The following is a 19,577-nucleotide window of genomic DNA, read 5'->3' as shown; positions in this document are numbered from 1 at the left end:
AGTAGAACAAACGGTCTGGTCAGGTTCTGGGAGCTTGAGCTGCACTGTCTCAACTATGGCGTTAGACAGTCGGCAAAAAGGCCTCCTGCTGCTCAAGTCCCCATTGCCACTCAGCAGATCAGACTCACCCAAGAGCTTGCTCAAGGGTGCCTGCAGTCGGGCACAGAACAGAATGAAGGAACGGTAAAAGTTGACCATTCCTAAAAAGTAGCGGAGGCCGTGTACCTCCTTGGGCACGGGAAAATTAAAGATGGCTCGAAGTATCTCTCGATCCAACTTCTTTGCCCAGCGTAAACCCGAGTAACTAAATACGGGTCCGTGCTAATTGGACCTTAGCGGGAGTTAATGTCATCCCGGCGGTCCTCACCCTCTCGAATGCATCGGCAACATGGGCCAAGTGCTCATCGAAGGTTCGTGAATCAATCACGATGTTGTTGAGGTAGCACATGCAGTATGACCACTTTGCTTCCCCGATGACGTGGTTCATGGGTCTTTGAAACATCACAGCAGCATTGCAAAGACCAAAGGGCATACGAGTAAACTCGAACAACTCTCTGTGGGACATGAACGCTGTTTTACACTGGTCATGGTTACCCACCCGGACCTGTAGGTAACCTTTAGAGGTGTCAAGCATGGTAAAGTACCGTGCATCAACCCGGTTTCCTACGATGGAGTTTACCGTGGAGAACGAATAGGCTTCCTTATGAGTCACTTTATTTAGACGGTGATAGTCTAGGCAAAGGCAAAGACTGCCATCTTTCTTAGGCATCAACACAATTGGAGATGCCCAGGAGCTAGACGAGCGGCGAATAATGCCAGCCGGCATGTCGTCCAGCAACCCATCAATAATCTACCTTTTGGCGAAACTGATGGGCCTTGGGTTACACTTCAAAGGAAGGGCGTCACCAGTGTCAATCACATGGCTCTCTAAATCGGTGCAGCCCAGTTGATCGGTGAAGAGCTTATCTTATTGACGTAACAGTTTCGACAGACAAGCCTTCTGTGCATCATCGAACTGAGTCGCGCTGGCGACCAAAAGATGTAGTGCCTCTTCGTGTCATGTCGGTCGATCCACACAGGGGTTTAGAGCCAATGAGCGCGGAATGCCAGGGTACGACCCCGAAGTTGGCATGCGACACGGTTCGTGCCGCGCCTCTCGTTCCCGAAGAGGACTGTGAGAGGGCGAATGTGTTGAGCAGGGGCTTGGCCCCGAACTCTGCGCAGGGCATGTTTCCGACGCTTCTGCGGCAAAGGCAACGGTAAGTGCCGGCTGGCTGATGAACAGCTTGAGTTGGCAAAATGGGCCATCACGATAGCCGTCATTCGCAATGTCCACAATGATACTGGCTTTAAGGAGAAAGTCCCGACCGAGAATCACTGGAACATTGAGCCCTGGAATATGAACAAGAGGGCAGCGTCTCATTCGATCTCCCCATCTGATAGTCAACATTGCAGCGCCTGCCCGATGGGCCACGCCTTTCGTAAGGGTAAATATCGTTCGGCTGTCTCGCAAGCGCACTGAGTGCTTCTGCAAGTGGGACATTGCCTGTTCGCCGAACAACGAGGCACTAGCGCCCATGTCCAGCCATGCCGAAAATTCACAGCCGGCATTAGCGACCGGAATGAATGGCACGTGCGTATCAGCAAAAAAATTGCTTACCCTGCACGTAAAGGGAAGAAGCAATGGTTCGGTCGCTCATGCCTTCACGAATGACCCACAAACCTGTTTCCCTGCCTCGCAGAAGGCCTGGATCCGGTGCATTCCTTTGCTATGTGCCCTCGTACACGGCAGCGATAACAGCGCACTCCATCACATTTTGTTTTGTATTCCCAGACAGAGTAGCCTCTAGCTGTCGTGATCGGCTCGCTACGTTATCGCAGGATACATTTCTGCGAGTGTCAGTTTTAAGGTTTCAGGTGGTACAGCACAGGCTTCCCACTTTTTATGCGTGTAGAGATCAAGAGCGCGATTGCTCTACTCCCACGCACAGCCAGTTGCAACCGCAAAGGCGGCGTCGTGAAGCTGTTGCCGTTGGGAAAGGGTCATGGCCCCTCTCCAAGCGTAGCATGACTCAAGGTCATCGCTGGCTGGCGGCAGTGGGCGACAGGCATGCGCGGCGAGAAGGTCGCCTGGAATACGCTTTGCCTCAGGGTCTAACTCCTCAAAAGCACGGAAGCAGCCACCGCGCAGGTGTGCCAAAAAAGTCTGATGTGGCTGCCATATCATCCTTTCGTCACGCTCCTCGTACGAGGCTAGGGGCTCAGCGATAAAGTAAAGTTCATCAATCGCACGTACATACTCTTGTAAAGGCTTCTCAGGAGCTTGTGTACGGAGCTCGAGCTGTCGCCGCATCGTACTTTCGTAGTCAGCGGGTAGGAATTCACGCAAAAAGCCCCCGCAAAACTCCTTAAGGGTTTCTGCGTGGTAACCAGTAATCCGATACCATCTCGCTGTTGTGTCAGTCAGTGCAGCTGGAACAACACGTTCGAGCACCACCTGATCATCCAAACCCATTGCTCTCTGGTAACGTGACAAAGAGTCGAGGTAATCTCGGGCAGTGAGCAGGTCACCGTATCTCTTGTAGGTTGGCACAGGCAACATAACAGCAAGGTGACTGCTTTTCGGACTAGCCAAAAGCGTTTGCACAGCTCCCGAGAGTGCTTGGATCATCTGCACGGCGTTTTGCAGCAGTGTCTTCGTCGCTGCACTGGCTTGGTGCGTTAGCCGTTTGTGCGTTAGTGGTGCGGTCGAGCGAAAGTGAGCAGTCTCCCAGCTCGATCAGTGGGGTGGTATCAAACAAACCACCGCCCTGCATGCCACTTCCAGAGCAAAAGAGAGTTCCTGGTGGGATTGGCCTGTTGTCGAACATAATGCGCACTTGCTGCAACTACCATTGACAATTCAGGCGCCTGCTCAGCGTGCGTTTGTAGTGTCGGTTGCACGGCTTATGGTGAGCAACAGTTGGCGAGGGCCAGAGCCTGCACCCTGTCAATTGCGCAGGGAACCGACTGCGAGCGCTATGCTGACGAACTGCCATGCATGCCAAAGGGCGCATTAGCAGTCGGAGGCGCTTGTGCGTACCGTTCGGGTAGGACAAGAGGCCCATTTCGAAACGATGCGCCATCTCCAAAGGGAGCAGATAGGCGCCTCGTGTCTTCACCGTAATACGGGGTGGCGACACGGACGGGTGCCGAAGGGTTTCCATCAATAGAGGCAATGGCCTCTCTGTGCAATGCAGCATCTGCTAACAAGGGCAGCGGACGAAAATCCCACGAAATAGACATGTTGCGACGAGCCCATATTGCGCAGGTGAACTGACTCGCTAAGAACAGTCAAAAGCTTAGAGCTTTTGATATCGCATTGGGCGCCAGTGTAGTGACACGTATCCCGATGGAGTAGGGCCACTAGCATGGGTCCAGTCTTAGCGAGCAGCAGGGCACGCATTAATCATCGCTGTGGTGAGAACAGGATACTGCTCAAAATCGCAACACTTTATTGCCTGCGGCAACACCAAAAATGCAGTACAGAGCCTGTTGCAATGGCGCGGCAGGAAAGTGAATAGGCTTATCCACGCCACGAGTGAGAAGTGTTACACAGGGTGCCGCGAGCACATCGCTGTGGTAAAAGTGATTTATGGAGACGCCAGGACAAAAGCCCGGTTGCTCGAGTGAGGGCAAAGGCACTCGTGTTGGCTTCCGAAATATGGGTCGGCATAGCTTAGCCACGCACTAGGACACCGTACCGCTCTTCGGCCGAGCTTACAGAAAGGGGCAACAAAAAAGTGAGCGTTCGCCTCGGGCACGAGGCGCCGTTATCGAAGTTCGAGGAGCCCTAAACAATGGGAGTCGAGAGACAGAAAAGGGAATGCGTGCTCACTCTAAGCTGTCTTGGAAAAATCTGAGTCACGCCGAACGCGCCTGCGCGCGATACCTTTCGGAAGACACCGCGTGCAGCACCACAGTCGACATGCGCTACCGGGTGGGAGGTGTTAAAGGTTACGCCTCACTCTCCCAGCAGGGTAGACAGCAGAGGAAGGGAATCGTGTCGGGACGCGGGAACGGCAGAAATAGGTGGGAAAAGCCACGCAAAGGCGGCAGGCTTGCCTAAATTCCCTCAGTCTGTTACTTTTCTTTTTATACTTCTATTTCAAAGGAACCAAACGTGCTTTTTCATTTTATATTTATAGTCATTTGTTCCTATGAGTTCTTGTCATGTGAGCATTTTTTTTCTGATGTTTGTGCAATGCGTATAAGAAATGTTTATTTCAGGCATTGAATGGATCAATCCTCAACTTTATCCCAAACCAAGAGTAATGGGTCCTACTCTCACTGCAACAGCACTGAATGATCCTGACCTGTACGAAACCATGCTCACTGACACAGAGCGTGACAATAACTCTACACTGTGACTTTGATACTGGGGTTTCAAAAACCAGTCGACATACGAAATGAGTGTACTTAGTGCTTAGATTGGACACTGCCATTTATCCACACTCTTCTGCAGCCAATGTTGACTCACATTTATGGGTGATGGCCTGCCCTGGCATCTACTTTGTGGCATTGGTGGCAACACTGCACAATGTGCATCACTTCTATGAGTAGTGCATTTCTTGTACTTGAAGCTGAACTCTTCTTGAGCATCCTTTGCAATGTCATTGCAGTCAGTGGTGTCTCATCCTCTTTGAAATGCCTGTATCACCTCGGTGATGGATGGCGTTTCACCTTTCTCAGAAAAGCAATGCACCACCCTTTGCAAGACACTCAGGTCCAGCTTCTTCTACAAACAAATGCATCCCCACAAAACGCTTGCCTGGTGGTAGGACCATTTCCACGTTTTTCATTAGCATTTTCCACCGATAGACTGCTTCCTCCTTCACCTGGGTAAGTTTTGCCAGCCATTTGATAGATGAATGCACACTTACACTGTTTCTGTACTTGATGCATAGTGCCTAAAGAATGTTTAAAGCTATCTGCTTTGCCAGCTAAATTTTGGACACTGCATAATAGGTTCACTGGTGACACCGCTTGTGGGGCGTGTTGCAAAGACACAACTTGGGCAACGCCATGTAGCTATGATAGGCAGAGCACACACCCTCACAACATGCCTCCTCATAGCTGTAAAAATGCAGGCTTTCTTGGTAAATTTTGCAAAAAGATTGAAACACTCTGCACACTTTAAAAACATTGTAGCGTTGCGCCATACTTGGCCAGCTGCCGCACTAAAAAAGAAGTGAGCCGCGCGGCTCGTGATGCGCTTGCCACGGGGAGAGAGGCCTAGCTCCTGGCCTGCTGGACACTGCTGCTGCAACCCCGTCTACGCCTTCGTCCCAAATAAAAGCTGTGACCACGGCACGGCCTCATGAGCTGCCGTCTCGTCTCTTGTCCCTCAACATTTGGTGACCACGGACCAACGGACAATCAACCGGCGCTGCATCACTGCCACTGAGTTTCGCAGCCATGTTCCAGCCAGATGAAGCCTTGCAGCTGCACTTTGATCCGCGTCTACTTCCGTTCCGGCCCTCCTGCATCAAGTCATGGTTCCAAGAGTTCGTGGCTGCCTTGCAGCTCAACAGCATCTGGAACCAAGAATTCATGTTCGAGGTCCTGGAGTATGTTCTTCTACCCGACCTCAAACGACGCCTCACCTATTTCTCTTGGAGCCCCCACCCATATAACAGACTATGGGACGCCGTCCTACGGTTTTTCCGAGCTGAACACTGCCTCCAACAAGGGATCAACCCCACGAAAGGTGCTTCTTTACCTACACTGATCAAGCCTTCCTCGCGGTTCCTCTTGATCGCGTCTCATCCAGTGCTATGCCACAGCAACGAGGTAGGTGGCCGTCCTACAACAACCGACTCCGCTGATGTATCGCAGCGTGCACCGCCCGAAGATCGGCCTTTTGTTGACCGGTCGGTGCCTGTGGGCATGTCGGTGAACACAACAACTTTAGCACCTACTGACATTGTGTCCAACACCAAAACTGGTGCTACCTGTCATCTGTTCGCTGACACCATGTGTGGCACCATAACCGAACTAGCTGCCGTCTTCCATGCCAGCAGCAAAGCTCCCGTTAGCATGGCAACGACTGCGGACAATGCTCCAGTTCTGCCTGTGGTGGAGTGACTCGATCATGATCCACCAGCCACGCAAGCATATGGTCAGCATGCTGTCCTGCACCCAAGTTTTTCTGTGCCGGCTGTACAAGGCGGTCCCGTATCCACATACACACCGCACCATGCTCTGGCTCAGCTTGAGCGTTCTGCGATGCGTGACATGCCACTGAACACCTCAGAATACAGCACAGAGGAACTTGAGCCAAATCAGCACTCCGCACATGAATTTCGACAATGGTGTTCTTATCTCGTGTACTGCTCAAGTCCAGGTGACAAAGATGTGCCAATGTCGGTACCATCCAGGTGCATCACGAGCTCCTGCCACAAGGCCATCTCTGTCAGACGCGCTTGCCTGCCACTTCCTTTATAGCTCATCAGAGATCGCAGTGTGTGTTGCAGAACTTTTCTTCCGGCGTGCCGTTCTAGTAACCATGCAGACAGTGTCTACTTCTCACCAATGTTCGCACCTGCGCCGGTCTGGCATGACTTGTGACGCCTGCCCACATGAGCCGTCATCGAGCTCGGCATCGCACTCACTTAGCCATCTTCTCAGTGGCAATCGCTGGTGTCATCAATGCCTGTTGCCACAAGTGCATTGACGTGTTTCGTCACTGCCGCCTACAACATCTGTTCGGTGCGCACCATACCTTCTCCGCGACTCCCAGTGCCGCCCGCCGGAACTCTCAGATACCCACCATTTTTCACGGTAACAACTCGAACTTCCGGAAGAACAAATCTTGGACTTCCACTCATGTACATAGTGTCCATCCCTCTCGATTTTTTTTTCGTACCTCTTTCCAATCGCGCAAACCGCTAGGGGGGGAGCCGATGTAGCATCGCGCCAGTCTTGGCCAGCTGCCGCACTAAAAAAAAACAAGTGAGCCACTCGACTCGCGCAAACAAGCCTCTTGGGGGTTTCCTTTGTATGCTAGGACACTCCACACGAACGGCGGACACAGCAAACATTTAAAACATGTTTTAACTCACCTCCATAGTGTACCTAAATGCTCATTCTTCCGACCGAAGTCCATCGCAAGCACGTCCAGAACTGTCGTAGCTCTGTAGAAAGGGCGACAAAAGTTGCAGTGACGTTACACCAGATCTGCAGTGAGCGTAGGCATGCGTAGGTTTGCTGTGTGAACAAAGGTTCGTAGCGAGAGAGGAAGACGGGACGGCGGCCAACGTGGTCGTGTCGTTCTCTCGCCACTTTATTCCACGCCTGAAGCGGAGCCGCGAGGCTTTCCACGTCCGACACACCAAGTGCGCTAGCTTGTTCTAATCCTCACGCAGCTCGAGCTAGCATCAGCTGCGCGAGAGGCGCGGCGCGGTGATTGAGAAATGATGATGGTGATGGTGGCACTACAGGTTCATTGCAGCGCACCCCCTCCTTATTATGTTAATGCATGAGTCCAACTTTGCACTCCCTCGTTATTATGTCAACGCGTGGGAATGTGTTTGCACCCAGGTGACTATGGGAGTGGCCGCCCCCTTACCCCCCTCCCGTGTGCACGCCTATTGTAGTGAGGTACGTTAGTGACCTTCGGAGCCCTTCACCTTGTAAGTTCCAGGCCTGCCAGAGCATTGCCGCTGCTACAGATTTGTTTTGCAGGTGCTTGTGCGGCACGTGTGTGTGAGAAAGTCAGCGAGAGCGGATAATAATCCGCCCGACATGCGTCACAGCCTTGTGTGGTCACGTGACCAAGCTACACTTACACGTCACAGCCGGATTCAGTGCCCAGAAACCAAAATTTAAAACTGTCCACATAGAAGAGGCAATATCAATTTATTTAGCAAGAGTAAATTAATCTTGGTGCGTGTATCATGTTTCCTGGAGCTATAAGCAACGCTTGCAGTAAACAACACACAAGCCACAAAAGTGGTGGCACCACCCCTTTAATAACGTTCTCATTTTCCATGTTTTTAGAGTGCACTATAGTCCTGAATCGCTCAGAGACCTGAGAGACTATTTGTTGTGCTCCTACAGCATTGTTTGGATGAAAGAGCTCCAAACCTTTGGCAGTGTTGCTAACAGCTTTTGCAACGTAGTAGTATGGCCTTCTTGCACTCCTAATATGACAATGTGGCACCACCGACTGCCATAGGCACTAATCAGGGGATGTCTTATAAAAACATTGAAGTTATAAAAATATTGCTGACTTTTGTTTGCTCTAAAGTAGATTTATATGAAAACCTGGAAGTAATAAAACAATACCACAATTTCTTAGCTGACAGTAATGTTTGGAGACCACAAGCTGACTACGTTCTAACTTGGGTCAAGCTATGTCAGAGGTGTCTCAACAGTGCCTGCAACAGCTTGTAGGATGATACAGGATGATGCACGGGGGCAAAGGCAGTCAATGGTCACTTTGTAATTTTTTATATAGATAAAGTGATTGCATGTAATAGCGCATTGTGTATCCAGTCTTTTGTTGTCTCTCAGGGCAGGAAACTAGTACTTCTCCCCGCATGACTTGTACACAATCTTGCAGTATGGGACAAAATATCTTTTGCCCACTACAGGTTCAAAGAACGATACATGCCACAAGCAACCATGCAAGAGCAGCATCTGTGCACCAACACAAAGCACAGAAGTGCTTGCAACTGCTTGTGAACGTGTGCATGAGTGATGGCCATGTCTAGAGTAGCAGTGACTCTATGTCCAACATACAGCGCCACCCTTTCACAACAGTGGTATAATGATACCTTTTAATATTAAGTGGTATAACAATACCATTTAATATTATGCGTTTACTCTGACTGTGTGTGCATTTTTTCTATTTTCCAGAATAATTTAGCCCTGTTCAGGCATGATCCATCAATCATGGTACTTGTGCTTCCACTTTCGTTGGGAGCTAAGGGCCTCAACCTGACTGAAGCCACTCATGTGCTCCTCGTGGAACCCATTCTCAATCTCGGGGATGAGCTGCAAGCCATTGGGAGGGTTCATCGTATCGGGCAAACACGGTGAGAGGCTTGCTTTAGCTCTAAGAGACAGCAATGTCAGTACTAAATGCTTTGTTGGGCACATTCTAGAATAGCTCAAAAGGACAAGACACAAGAAGAGACTACATGATCGCTGTTTCCTCTTTGTTGTGTCCTTCTGCAAGTAATTTTATTGCACCTAGTGCACTCGACATCTAGCTTACACTGAAACAAAGGGCCATGCACAGGATTCAACCAGTGTTATACCACAAGAGATGCACCCTCGATAAGCACTGTTTGCATGATTAAAACACACAGCTCGCTGATGACTTCAGTATTCTTCAACTGTACTGATCCTCTGCTCGAGCAGTTTGTTTAGCAGCAACGGACAAAGCATTTCCATGGGTCACGGTTCAAAGAGAATGCATCAACACGATAACATGTGGCTGGTATCGAGCCTTTTAGGCATGTAAAGTTACAGTGAAACTTCAATTATACGTCCCCTGCATTTTACAACGAATCAGATTGGTCCCGGCAAAATGTCCATAAAAATAATGTATTAAAAACATTGTTTATACGGTGCAGTTTTACGCCGACCCCGCATCTCACGACAACTTTCAGATTCTGTCTGAAACAAAAAAAACACATTTATTCAAATCAAATGTCAACTAAATATTCACGAGCGCAAAATATGTACTTGCGTTCCCCTGGGTTGACGATTAGAAAAGTAGAGAATGTGACAGGATCTCTTCTTAGAATAGAAAATTTATTCTCCTGGAAGTTCGTGTGCTTCTACAAACGCCTCGTTCGCGCGTGTGCGTATTCAGGGTCGTTACCTAGTCAAGCTCTACCCACACACAGTAGCTTCAGCCGGTCTAAAAGCTGATATTTCCCGTTTTTGGTCAGTGGAAGCTTTTCCTGGTCAACATACACCTGATATCCTTCCGTTGTCGCACTTGCAGTCACAGGCTTGCGCGGGCACAAGGACGGGACACAGCTGTTTTCATTGGGGAAAATTACTTTCACTGGACGTCACCGTTCAAAATAACAGCGGGACATCACATAACAGACGTGGAGCTTCATCGCACCATGTCTTACAAGTTCATTCATCGTGTCACAATGACCTTGAGCCGACCGAGCACAATGAGAGACGTGTCCTGCTGGCCTTGGCAGAAGAAGGCTTGAGGCACCAACCTGTGAAACAGAAGAGCTCGGATGTTGCCGCTCTTGCTCTTTCATTCTCGCACCCTCTTCGCTCAAGGCTGGTGTCATGGCTGCATTCGCTTGAAGCAAAATTTCAGGCAAAGGCCAAGTTTCCTGCTAAAACAGCAAGGCAAAAGGAGGTCAGATTAGCAACATTTACTCTACCTGTACAGGTTTTGCACCATGACAGCGCTGCACGTACAAGCAAAACCTCACATCACGCAATTTCTAGTATTGCAGTTAAACCTGGGTATAATGAAATTGATAAATTCCGAGGGAAATTCATTATAAAGAGGATTCCATTATATGCAGGTTCAGCCCGAAAATTAAAAAAATAAACACACAAAAATAAACAAAGGGGACTGAAAAGCTAACCCAACACACTTATTTTACAGTAAAAAACTACGTTATTATTGTGATAGCAATTGTATGGACACTCTCGGCGGGCTCTCGCTGTTGCCGCCATGTTCCCTAAAAAGCCCAAATTGATAACATGCCCTCACGCATCGTAACTTTCACGAGCGCTGCTGAAGCAGAAATCAAAAGAGTCGGCCTATCCCATATCGCTTGGAAACTGCATAAGATAACATCTCTTGCGTGTTAGTACCGCCTTCGCGTGCTCAAACAAAGTAAACCACCCATCTTGAACGAGCACTTTTCCCTGGAGCAGCCGTATTTGCTGACACCAGCGTTTTGTACAATTTCCGCGATATCGGATCCAAAAGAGTTGGCTGCCAGCCTTATTTCTTATAACATTACAATTTTTTGCTATCGCCTTCATAGCATTGCATTCAAGGCACCGTCATGTTGCCAGAACTAATCGGATAATCGCAAAAGCTACTAGCCTGCGAACTTGCGGCGCGGCGCAAGACAGAAGCGCATTACGAGCCGACCTTCAAAGATCTGGCGTCACCGTGGTCACAGAGAGTTTCTATTAGCACCTCATCTGACATCCCTTCGGTGGTGACAACACGGTTGTTCAAAAGCCGCAAGCGCGAAGCAATGAATGCGATAGCAATAACTTGGAACGTAACACTGAGAACGACAAGCAGATTGAAATGTGCAGCGTGCTGCTCATGCACGAATCACGCACGAAAACAACATACACAGGACGAGAACGAACTAACAACTTTACCGCTGGACACTTAACGCGCTGTTTACACTAAAACGAGACATGAAACATAATCACAGGTGCAGATATAAGTGCGAACTAACAAGTGCCCCAGTTGTTACTGCACTGTGTTTGAAAAGTGCACTCTTTTCGCAAAGCGCACCTGCCTAGCGAGTAAAGAGATCTTTGTGCGCTTAGCAACTAAACGCAATCTTTCCGGTCAAAGTCGAAGGTGCGCGATTTTCCTCATCGAAGGATAAGCACACGCGCGCACAAGCATCTAACCCCCCTCGCGGGGCAAAGTACACGTGGGACGTAAGTGCGCGTCAGCACATTGTGACGAGCTGCAGGACGCCAAGCACAGGCGACTTTTTTTTCTGATATATATATATATATATATATATATATATATATATATATATATATATATATATATATATATATATATATATATATATAAGGGAAAGAAGTGTATACCTAAGGGCTCGTTTTTTTCCGTGTTTTAACACAATATTAATAAGATATAACAGACAGTAATGCCAAGGAATGTACAGGGGAAGTTATTAAAATCAATGGAATGTAAATAAGAAGAAAGAAAAGTGGATGAAAAAATTACCAACTGTGAGCAGAAATCGAACCTACGACCTTCGAATTACGCGTTCGATGCTCTCGAGCATCGAACGCGTAATTCGAAGGTCGTAGGTTCGATTTCTGCTCACAGTTGGTAATTTTTTCATCCACTTTTCTTTCTTCTTATTTACATTCCATTGATTTTAATAACTTCCCCTGTACATTCCTTGGCATTACTGTCTGTTATATCTCATATATATATATATGTACATATATATATATATATATATATATATATATATATATATATATATATATATATATATATATATATATATATATATATATATATATATATATATATGTGTGTGTGTGTGTAATATATAATAATTATATATACAATATATATGTAATATATATAAATTATATATATAATAATATAATAACATAACCAGCCGTGAGCAGGAATCGAACCTACGACCTTCGAATAACGCGTTCGAGCATTGAACGCGTTATCATATATATATATAGACACATATACATATATGGTGAATAACGGTGTCGGCGGCAAAAAAAAAAATGCAGCCGAGACTGTCCATATAATTGCTATCACAATAATATATAAAAAGAAGCTGATCGTCCTTAGGGCTGCACTATGCCCGCGCAGTAAAACTATGCACCCACGAACAGCATCGGAAATGAAGAGCGAACGACACAGGCACAGACATGGATACTGCGAAAAACTATTCAGTAAAGCACCCTTCATAGGTAACGTGGCCCCACATATGCGACGCTAACTAAATGCGTGGACGCGCAAAAGTGGTTTTCTTTTGTGGTTTTCTTTTTTTTAATTTTAGTTTGGAGTTGGGGGGGCACACTTGCGCATGCGCCTGCGACGGCGAGAACGGCATCAACGCCAGCTCGTAGGGTGCATGCCCGCCTCGCGCACACTCGCATGCAATAACGACCGCTCTCTCTCGTCTGGTGCACCGTGCGCCCCCACTTTGCGCTTTGTCGACGGCCAGGCAGCCACGAAAGATGCACGCTCCTACCAAAACGCCAAAATGCGGAGCAAAATTTCTAGATTGTTTGGGGGGAAAATTCATTATATCAAAGTTGTCTCCCACTGTTACTTTGTTACATAGAGGTTGCAAATACATGTGCTTCTATGGAGCAACGGCAGGGAAAATAAAAACTTCATTATATCGGCGAATTCGTTATATGGAGGTTAGTTATAGGCAGGTTTAACTGCAGGTGACAGGTAAGATATGCTCAAAGCTGGCATGTAACAAAATCACTCGAGCACTCAAGTAGCCCAGGCAATGTCTATGAATAGAGCTAAACTGCAGCACCGAAAACTTTCACAATTGCTGCGCGGCATCACTAATTGCAACATGATTGGATAATTGTACGTTATTCTTGTGCTCATTGCATTTGGTTGTGAAAATTTTGACCATCACACACACGTTGTTCTCAAATTTCATTGTCTACTTGGTACAGGCAAAATGATGCATACAAAACGTTGATAGTGTGTACTTCCGTGTTTGAGGTAATTTGCTGTACACATTGCCATTTCATATCACACTTTGCCACAAGTTTGTGCTTTCTGATGTCACGTCAAACATATCCTTTGAGGCTGCAAAAAACGCTTGTAAATTTTTTGAAACCTACCCTTTTGTTCGCACCTGTTGCCTTCACAAACACACACACTCACATAGATGAAGAGACGACAATTCTGAGGAAACTGAAGTGGCCACTGCGGTGCATATTGGTGCACTGCATTGTTGCCTCTCTTGTAGGCACTGTAGACAAATGACAAGCTGTGAGGCACGAAAAATGCATGAAGGCATTTCTAAAACCAGGTCAGTTTGATAGCTCCCCGTAGGTGCCCGCCGTTCGATGTGGATGCGGTGGCCATCGCAAAAACTAGTTGCACATCTTGCTTCATGATGCGGGCAGCATCTGTACGATTTGCACTGTCATTGCAGCTCAGAGCCAAAATTGGCAATTTAGAAGTGCTGACTGAACTCAGCTGCTTTAGAAACCACTATCATCACGTCTCCTTGTCGGGGAAATGAGGGCAAGTAAAGCTTAGCGTGGGCGTGCCTCATGTACATCTTTTTATTGATTGATTGATGTGCATGTAGTGGTGGCAGCCATTCGTGCAACACCATTTTTGGGTAAATATGGGTGTAGTATTTCACGTTCTTTCCTGAGTTTTTTGTAGTGTGTAACCCCCCAACAAGAGGACTCATGCGCTATCATGGAAATGCCGCTTAGAAATGTGATTTTCTCGAAGTTGCAATTTGGCTCAAATGTGAATTTCCTAACATCGAGCTTGCGCATTGGCCAGCTGATCGCTGTTATTCCACAGCCATGGAATATTTAAAAGAAACGACTACAGCAAGTGTATTGCTTTCCAATTGTGTGTGTGTTTTTCTTCACATTGTCGATTGAACACATTTTAATGTGCTTCAATTCAGATCACACTGGGCAAGCATGGGCATGTACCTAGTTTTCAAAGCACTCACTTTCGGGCCAAGGAGACCGGGTTCAAACCCAAATCGCGGAATGAAGACTGATCTTATTTTAAGACAGCATTTGCCTCAGAAAGCATGAAAATCGACCATTGTTGGCATCAGTGATGCAAAAAATAGATGTGAGAACAAAACAAACAACCATTTATTTGTCCAGTGATTAAGTGGATTTTACAGCCATTGCTGTCCGACAAAGCCGGGTGGTTGCCTTCTTAACCCTTCCGCTACGGATTTTCTTGTGGCTTCGTGCTACAAACGAGTGGTTGTCTTCTTTCCTTTTCTTAACCCGTCCACCACTTTGCGGGTTTCTGCAGAACTCATTTGCAATACTTATGTCCATGCGCTTCGAGTGGTCAATGAATTTGCCCTCGTGCTGTTCATTGCTAGCTTCCTGATTAACTCAATTGGTAGAGCGACAGCCCCAGAAAGGTGTTGGTCGCGAGTTTGATCTCCAAACCAGAATGAATTTTTCAGCAACTAAGAAGCTTTTTTTTCTAAGAAATTCGTGCGGATTTCTTTGTGGCTTCGTGCTACTATATGGAATGGCTGTCTTCTCCTTTCTTTTTTTTTATCTTTCATGGACGCGAAGCACACTGTCCATGGTAGGTAGTAATGATGAGCTTATATAAATGGTCTTGCAATCATGATGAAGCGACAATGGTACAAGTGTAGTCATAGCAGTCGGCAGGCGGTCGGCATAAAAGTGTACCTCAGCTGATGTCAGTTCCGAGGCAAAGAACTCACTGGGTATGCCAAGTGTCGTGTTGAAAACCAGCTCTGCAGATGAGCACTGTGTGTCTTTTTTCACCACGGTTCGAAAAGCTTGTAGAACCAAAGGCTCTGTTCAGGGTATAGTTGAGTCTTGCAAATACAGTGATACCAGAGTCCTTCAATGCTTTTACTGGCCATGAAGCTTTGGCGAAAGTTTGATATAGAGAAAGGAGAAACCACTAGCCCTCGACAGGGCATAGGAGGGGCTGCGGCGCTGCATTTGTACGGCACGCGCTGGAGCTGTGAAACGTTATTAAATGTAGCCATGAAGGTAGAATAGGTCTTCAAAGTGATGTTAGCTTCAAGGAAATTCGGGAAAACTCTAATACAGTGAAATTTAGCGTCAAATGAGGCCTTGAAGCTAGAAATTCGACGGCATGCTGGTACCTCTGTAAGATATGCTACCGCTATAAAAGCATGCGTATTTTTTTTTTCATAAGCTTCTAGTGAGCATTTGTGTACAATCCAGAGTTCTTCAATGACTTTGGTGGTTGTTAACGGATCAACTGCCCTGCTTTTAAAATCAGGGCAGACTCCTCGCCATCGCTATCGAGCAATGGCGGTGCCCATGCTTGATGAACAGTGGTGGTTTTTGGTGGTGCCAACGCGTGTTTTAGACTTCGTCGACGTATTTTCCAGTCCTGAAAATACATAAAAATGTTAAAGATTAGGTTTACTGTATAGCAATAAATATGTTAGCCTGGAATCACATCGTGAAATTTCGTTGAAGCGGGACTGCAGAAGAAAGAGTGTTCGTTGTGGTGACAATATTTATGCATTGACTTTTATGGACTGCTGACGGGGAACTGGGAATTTTTCGTTGTAAAGAAAATTTCGTTGAAGCGGCATTCGTTGTAGCGGGGTTAGACTGTTGTTCCACATTGAAACGAATGCCGAAGTGCAGGAAGTGCAGCCAGTGTACCGCCGGTAGCGTGCCGGCCGTGTTTCTCACTTGTGTTGTTGTGTGCTTGCGTGCGTTTGAAAGCGTTTGTGTACAAGCTAGCCAATTTTGTCAAAAAAAAGCCATAGACTCCATCACAGCTAGTGCAGCCATTGTGCAAAATTTTATAGAACTGAGAAGAGCTCGACGATACATCGTCACAGTTGTTACGTTCGTGTTGACTAGGTTGTAACGCTGCAGGATGCCAAGGTACTGTGAAGAAGTCGTGAGCCAGTACCTTGATTTATTCCTAACGTTGCAATACGACGACCAATGGTCAGTGCTGAAAAAGTTAACGTGCTTGGTAAGTTTGTGCTACTTGGGTGGACAGCGCAGTATACGTACTCCTTGGCCGACCGCTGTCGACCGTACACAGTAGCGTCGGGCAAACCTTAGATTTTCTCAACAGGGTGAATGCAGAAGTGGTTGCTTGCAGTTAGACAAGAGCAGGAATGCAGCATAACCGGTTTACTAGCAAAAAGCGGTGGCATGGAGCCTAAAAACGCCGTGTGTTACATAGGCGGCCGACATGTAGATATCAAAGGCCGACGGAGTCACCAAACTCCCATTTCCTACAACACAGTTCACGTCTTCATTCAGTGTCGACGTGAACCATGCGAGAACGCCTCTTACGGATGCACTTAATTCGTCTGCTACGATGGCTGCAACAGCGCCCTTGCTTGTATTCGACTTGCACTACCTCCAAGCCGAATGGATGGTTTTGTATGAACTCTCTGTGCACGATGCCTGCACTTTTCTAAAGCGAATAGCCCAGTTCAGAGAGTGCCATCTTGCACTACAAAAACGAACAGTCGAGTGTGGCACTACGTGAACCAGTTCAGGCAGTGCAGGTAAATCGAACAGACCTATTGTCGAAGCCAACGACCTGTAGAGGCATTGTAAATGATTGTTTAGCTAAACCATGTAGTAAGGCCTCTTCGAAGTAGTAAGACCTCCTCGCTTCTTGCTTGCATGTCGTGCGCCCACACGCGAAGCCCAATGGGCTACAAAAATCCGGTGGACATCCACTGGTATGCCAGTTTTGGACATACGTACGTCCGATGGAGATTCCCAGGAATTCGCCAGCTGCACTATGATCATTCACAGGGCCCTGATGCGCAAAATAAATTGTCGATCCGTGGAACGTCCAATGGGTGACAAAAACCATACGTTCGGACATGAGAAGGATCTGCAGTTAGCCCTTTTAGTTCATACACTCAACGTACCTAGTGTAGGGAACTATGCGAACGACGACGAAGCAGCATGAAACGGCAAGCCACAGCGTTGGTGCACGCGCGACCCGAGCTTGCGTTTGTTTTGTATTTTCGGCCTGTTGGCGTTCCTCGCTCTTCTGGCGTTCCTCGGCCTTCCAGTAGGTCTGTACGTGAATAAACTGCGTGACATCTGGTGGAGGTGTGTGGACTCCCGTACAAACCTGGAACTTCGCTCCCGTAAGCTTCCCCCTCTACGTGACACGAACATGGCCACCGAGACGCCTCTCCAGGTGGGACCTTCGACCGTCCATGTCACTTGCGGTGCCGTGTATCCTCAACGAGACCCTCCTATCTTCACGGGCTCCACTGAGTCGGACGTCGAAGATTGGTTGGCGAGGTACGACAAAGTCGGCGCAAGTAACAAATGGGACGACCCAAGTAAGCTTGGCTACGTCACATTCTACCTTGCGGACACCGCGCAACTGTGGTTTAATAACCACGCAGCTGACATTACTACGTGGTCTGCATTCAAGACGGCTATTACGGACGTCTTTGGACGACCTGCGGCACGCAAGCTTCAAGCCGAGCACCGTTTACGTCACCGTGCACAGCAACCAGGCGAGACCTACACGGGCTACATTGAAGATGTGTTGCATCTATGCAACCGCATCAACTCTACCATGCCTGAGGAAGAAAAAATCAGGCACATATTGAAAGGCATTGACGACGGCGCCTTTCAGATGTTGCTCGCGAGAAATCCCCCAACCATTGCTGTCCTCGTTTCCCTCTGTCAAAGCTTCGATGAATTGCGTAGGCAGCGCGCAATTGCTCGTCAAGCCATCACGACGCCAGACACACTCGCAAGCTTGCACCTAGCTGCCCATCCTACCGACCAGCAGCCGCTGCTTTCGACAATCAAGGACTTCGTCCGCGAAGAGGTAGCGCGCCAGCTGTCACTGCTGCCACTGACACATGAGCCCACGCAAGCTTTGGCACCGGACCTCCAACACGTCATTCGGACCCAAGTCGCTGAAGCCCTTCCGCCGGTGCATCAGCAACCACCAGTCACAACGCCTCTCACGTACGCCGCCGTCGCTGCTCGGCCTACGCAACAGCGTATGCCGTATGCTCAACCTGCCACGCCACCCTATGTCGTGCCTACAACCCCAATTGCGGCGCCGTATCCCTACGCGAGATCTCCAGCTCCATTTTACCGTCGCTCAGACGCTTGGAGAACGCCAGATAATAGGCCCATCTGTTTCGCCTGTGGTATCGCTGGACACGTCGCCCGCCACTGTCGCCGAGATCCCCCTCCAGTCGACGCCGTGGGCCGGCCAATGGCGTCGTCGTCTAGGACGCCATCAAGGTACACCACTGACGGTCCTCGACCCTACGCAAACCATCGGTCACCATCGCCACGACGACGCTCCCTGTCACCTATGCGTCGCCGACCTGCTACGGAAGAGGGAAACTGATCGCTGCAGCTCCGGAGGCAACAGCTGCATACAATTCGAACTGCTTAAGGCCTCCATCTTTCTCGCCGCAAAACGTTATTGACGTCAATGTTGAGGGGACCACCGCACAAGCGCTTATCGACACAGGGGCCGCCGTTTCCATAATCTGTGAGCCCTTATGCCGCAAGTTGAAAAAGGTGACGACGCCTCTTTCGGGCCTGATGCTCCACACGGCCAACTCGCAGTGCATAGAACCTACAGCTGTGTGCACTGCACGTGTCATTATCCAAGGTGAACTTTATGCCATTGAATTTTTTGTGCTGGCATCCTGCTCCCACGAAGTCATTCTTGTATGGGACTTTCTTTCGCGTCATCGGGCCATCATAGATTGCTCACGTGCAGAAGTTGCCCTTACACCGCTGCCAACCTCTTGTTTTGTGGATTGTCTTCCTGAACCTTACAAACTTGTCGTTGTTGCAGACACGGAAATAGCACCGAGAACATCCGCCCTTGTAGCCCTGACCTGTACGGCCGCTCCTGCCGGAACTGTTTTGTTCACTCCGTCTGACGTATTTACCCGCCGCCGTAGCCTACACCTGCCCTTTGCCGTACTCACCTTGGAATCCGGTGCTACCGCCATGCTCGTCGCGAACTCGCTATCGTCGCCAGTTACCTTACTTCGCGGAGAATGTTTGGGTAACATACAAGACGTTGACCTCTTGCGCCCTCTAGAGTTCGC

At 48.3% G+C, this 19,577-nt stretch overlaps 1 protein-coding gene across 5 annotated transcripts in view; it reads left to right on the top strand.

The window, feature by feature from the left end:
- Positions 1-19,577, top strand: part of LOC119174039 (E3 ubiquitin-protein ligase SHPRH) — a 394,742-nt gene that overhangs the window by 360,764 nt on the left and 14,401 nt on the right. For all 5 annotated transcript variants that reach the window (XM_075894712.1, XM_075894713.1, XM_075894715.1 and 2 more), the window contains one exon: positions 8,902-9,080. In XM_075894712.1, coding sequence (XP_075750827.1) covers positions 8,902-9,080 — 179 coding nt within the window. The remainder of the gene's footprint in view (positions 1-8,901; positions 9,081-19,577) is intronic.

This window comes from Rhipicephalus microplus, chromosome 5 (assembly GCF_043290135.1).
Source record: "Rhipicephalus microplus isolate Deutch F79 chromosome 5, USDA_Rmic, whole genome shotgun sequence".
NCBI lineage: Eukaryota > Metazoa > Arthropoda > Arachnida > Ixodida > Ixodidae > Rhipicephalus > Rhipicephalus microplus.
The sequence above is the reverse complement of the archived record's forward strand: the minus strand, read 5'-3'. Positions and strand labels throughout refer to the sequence as shown.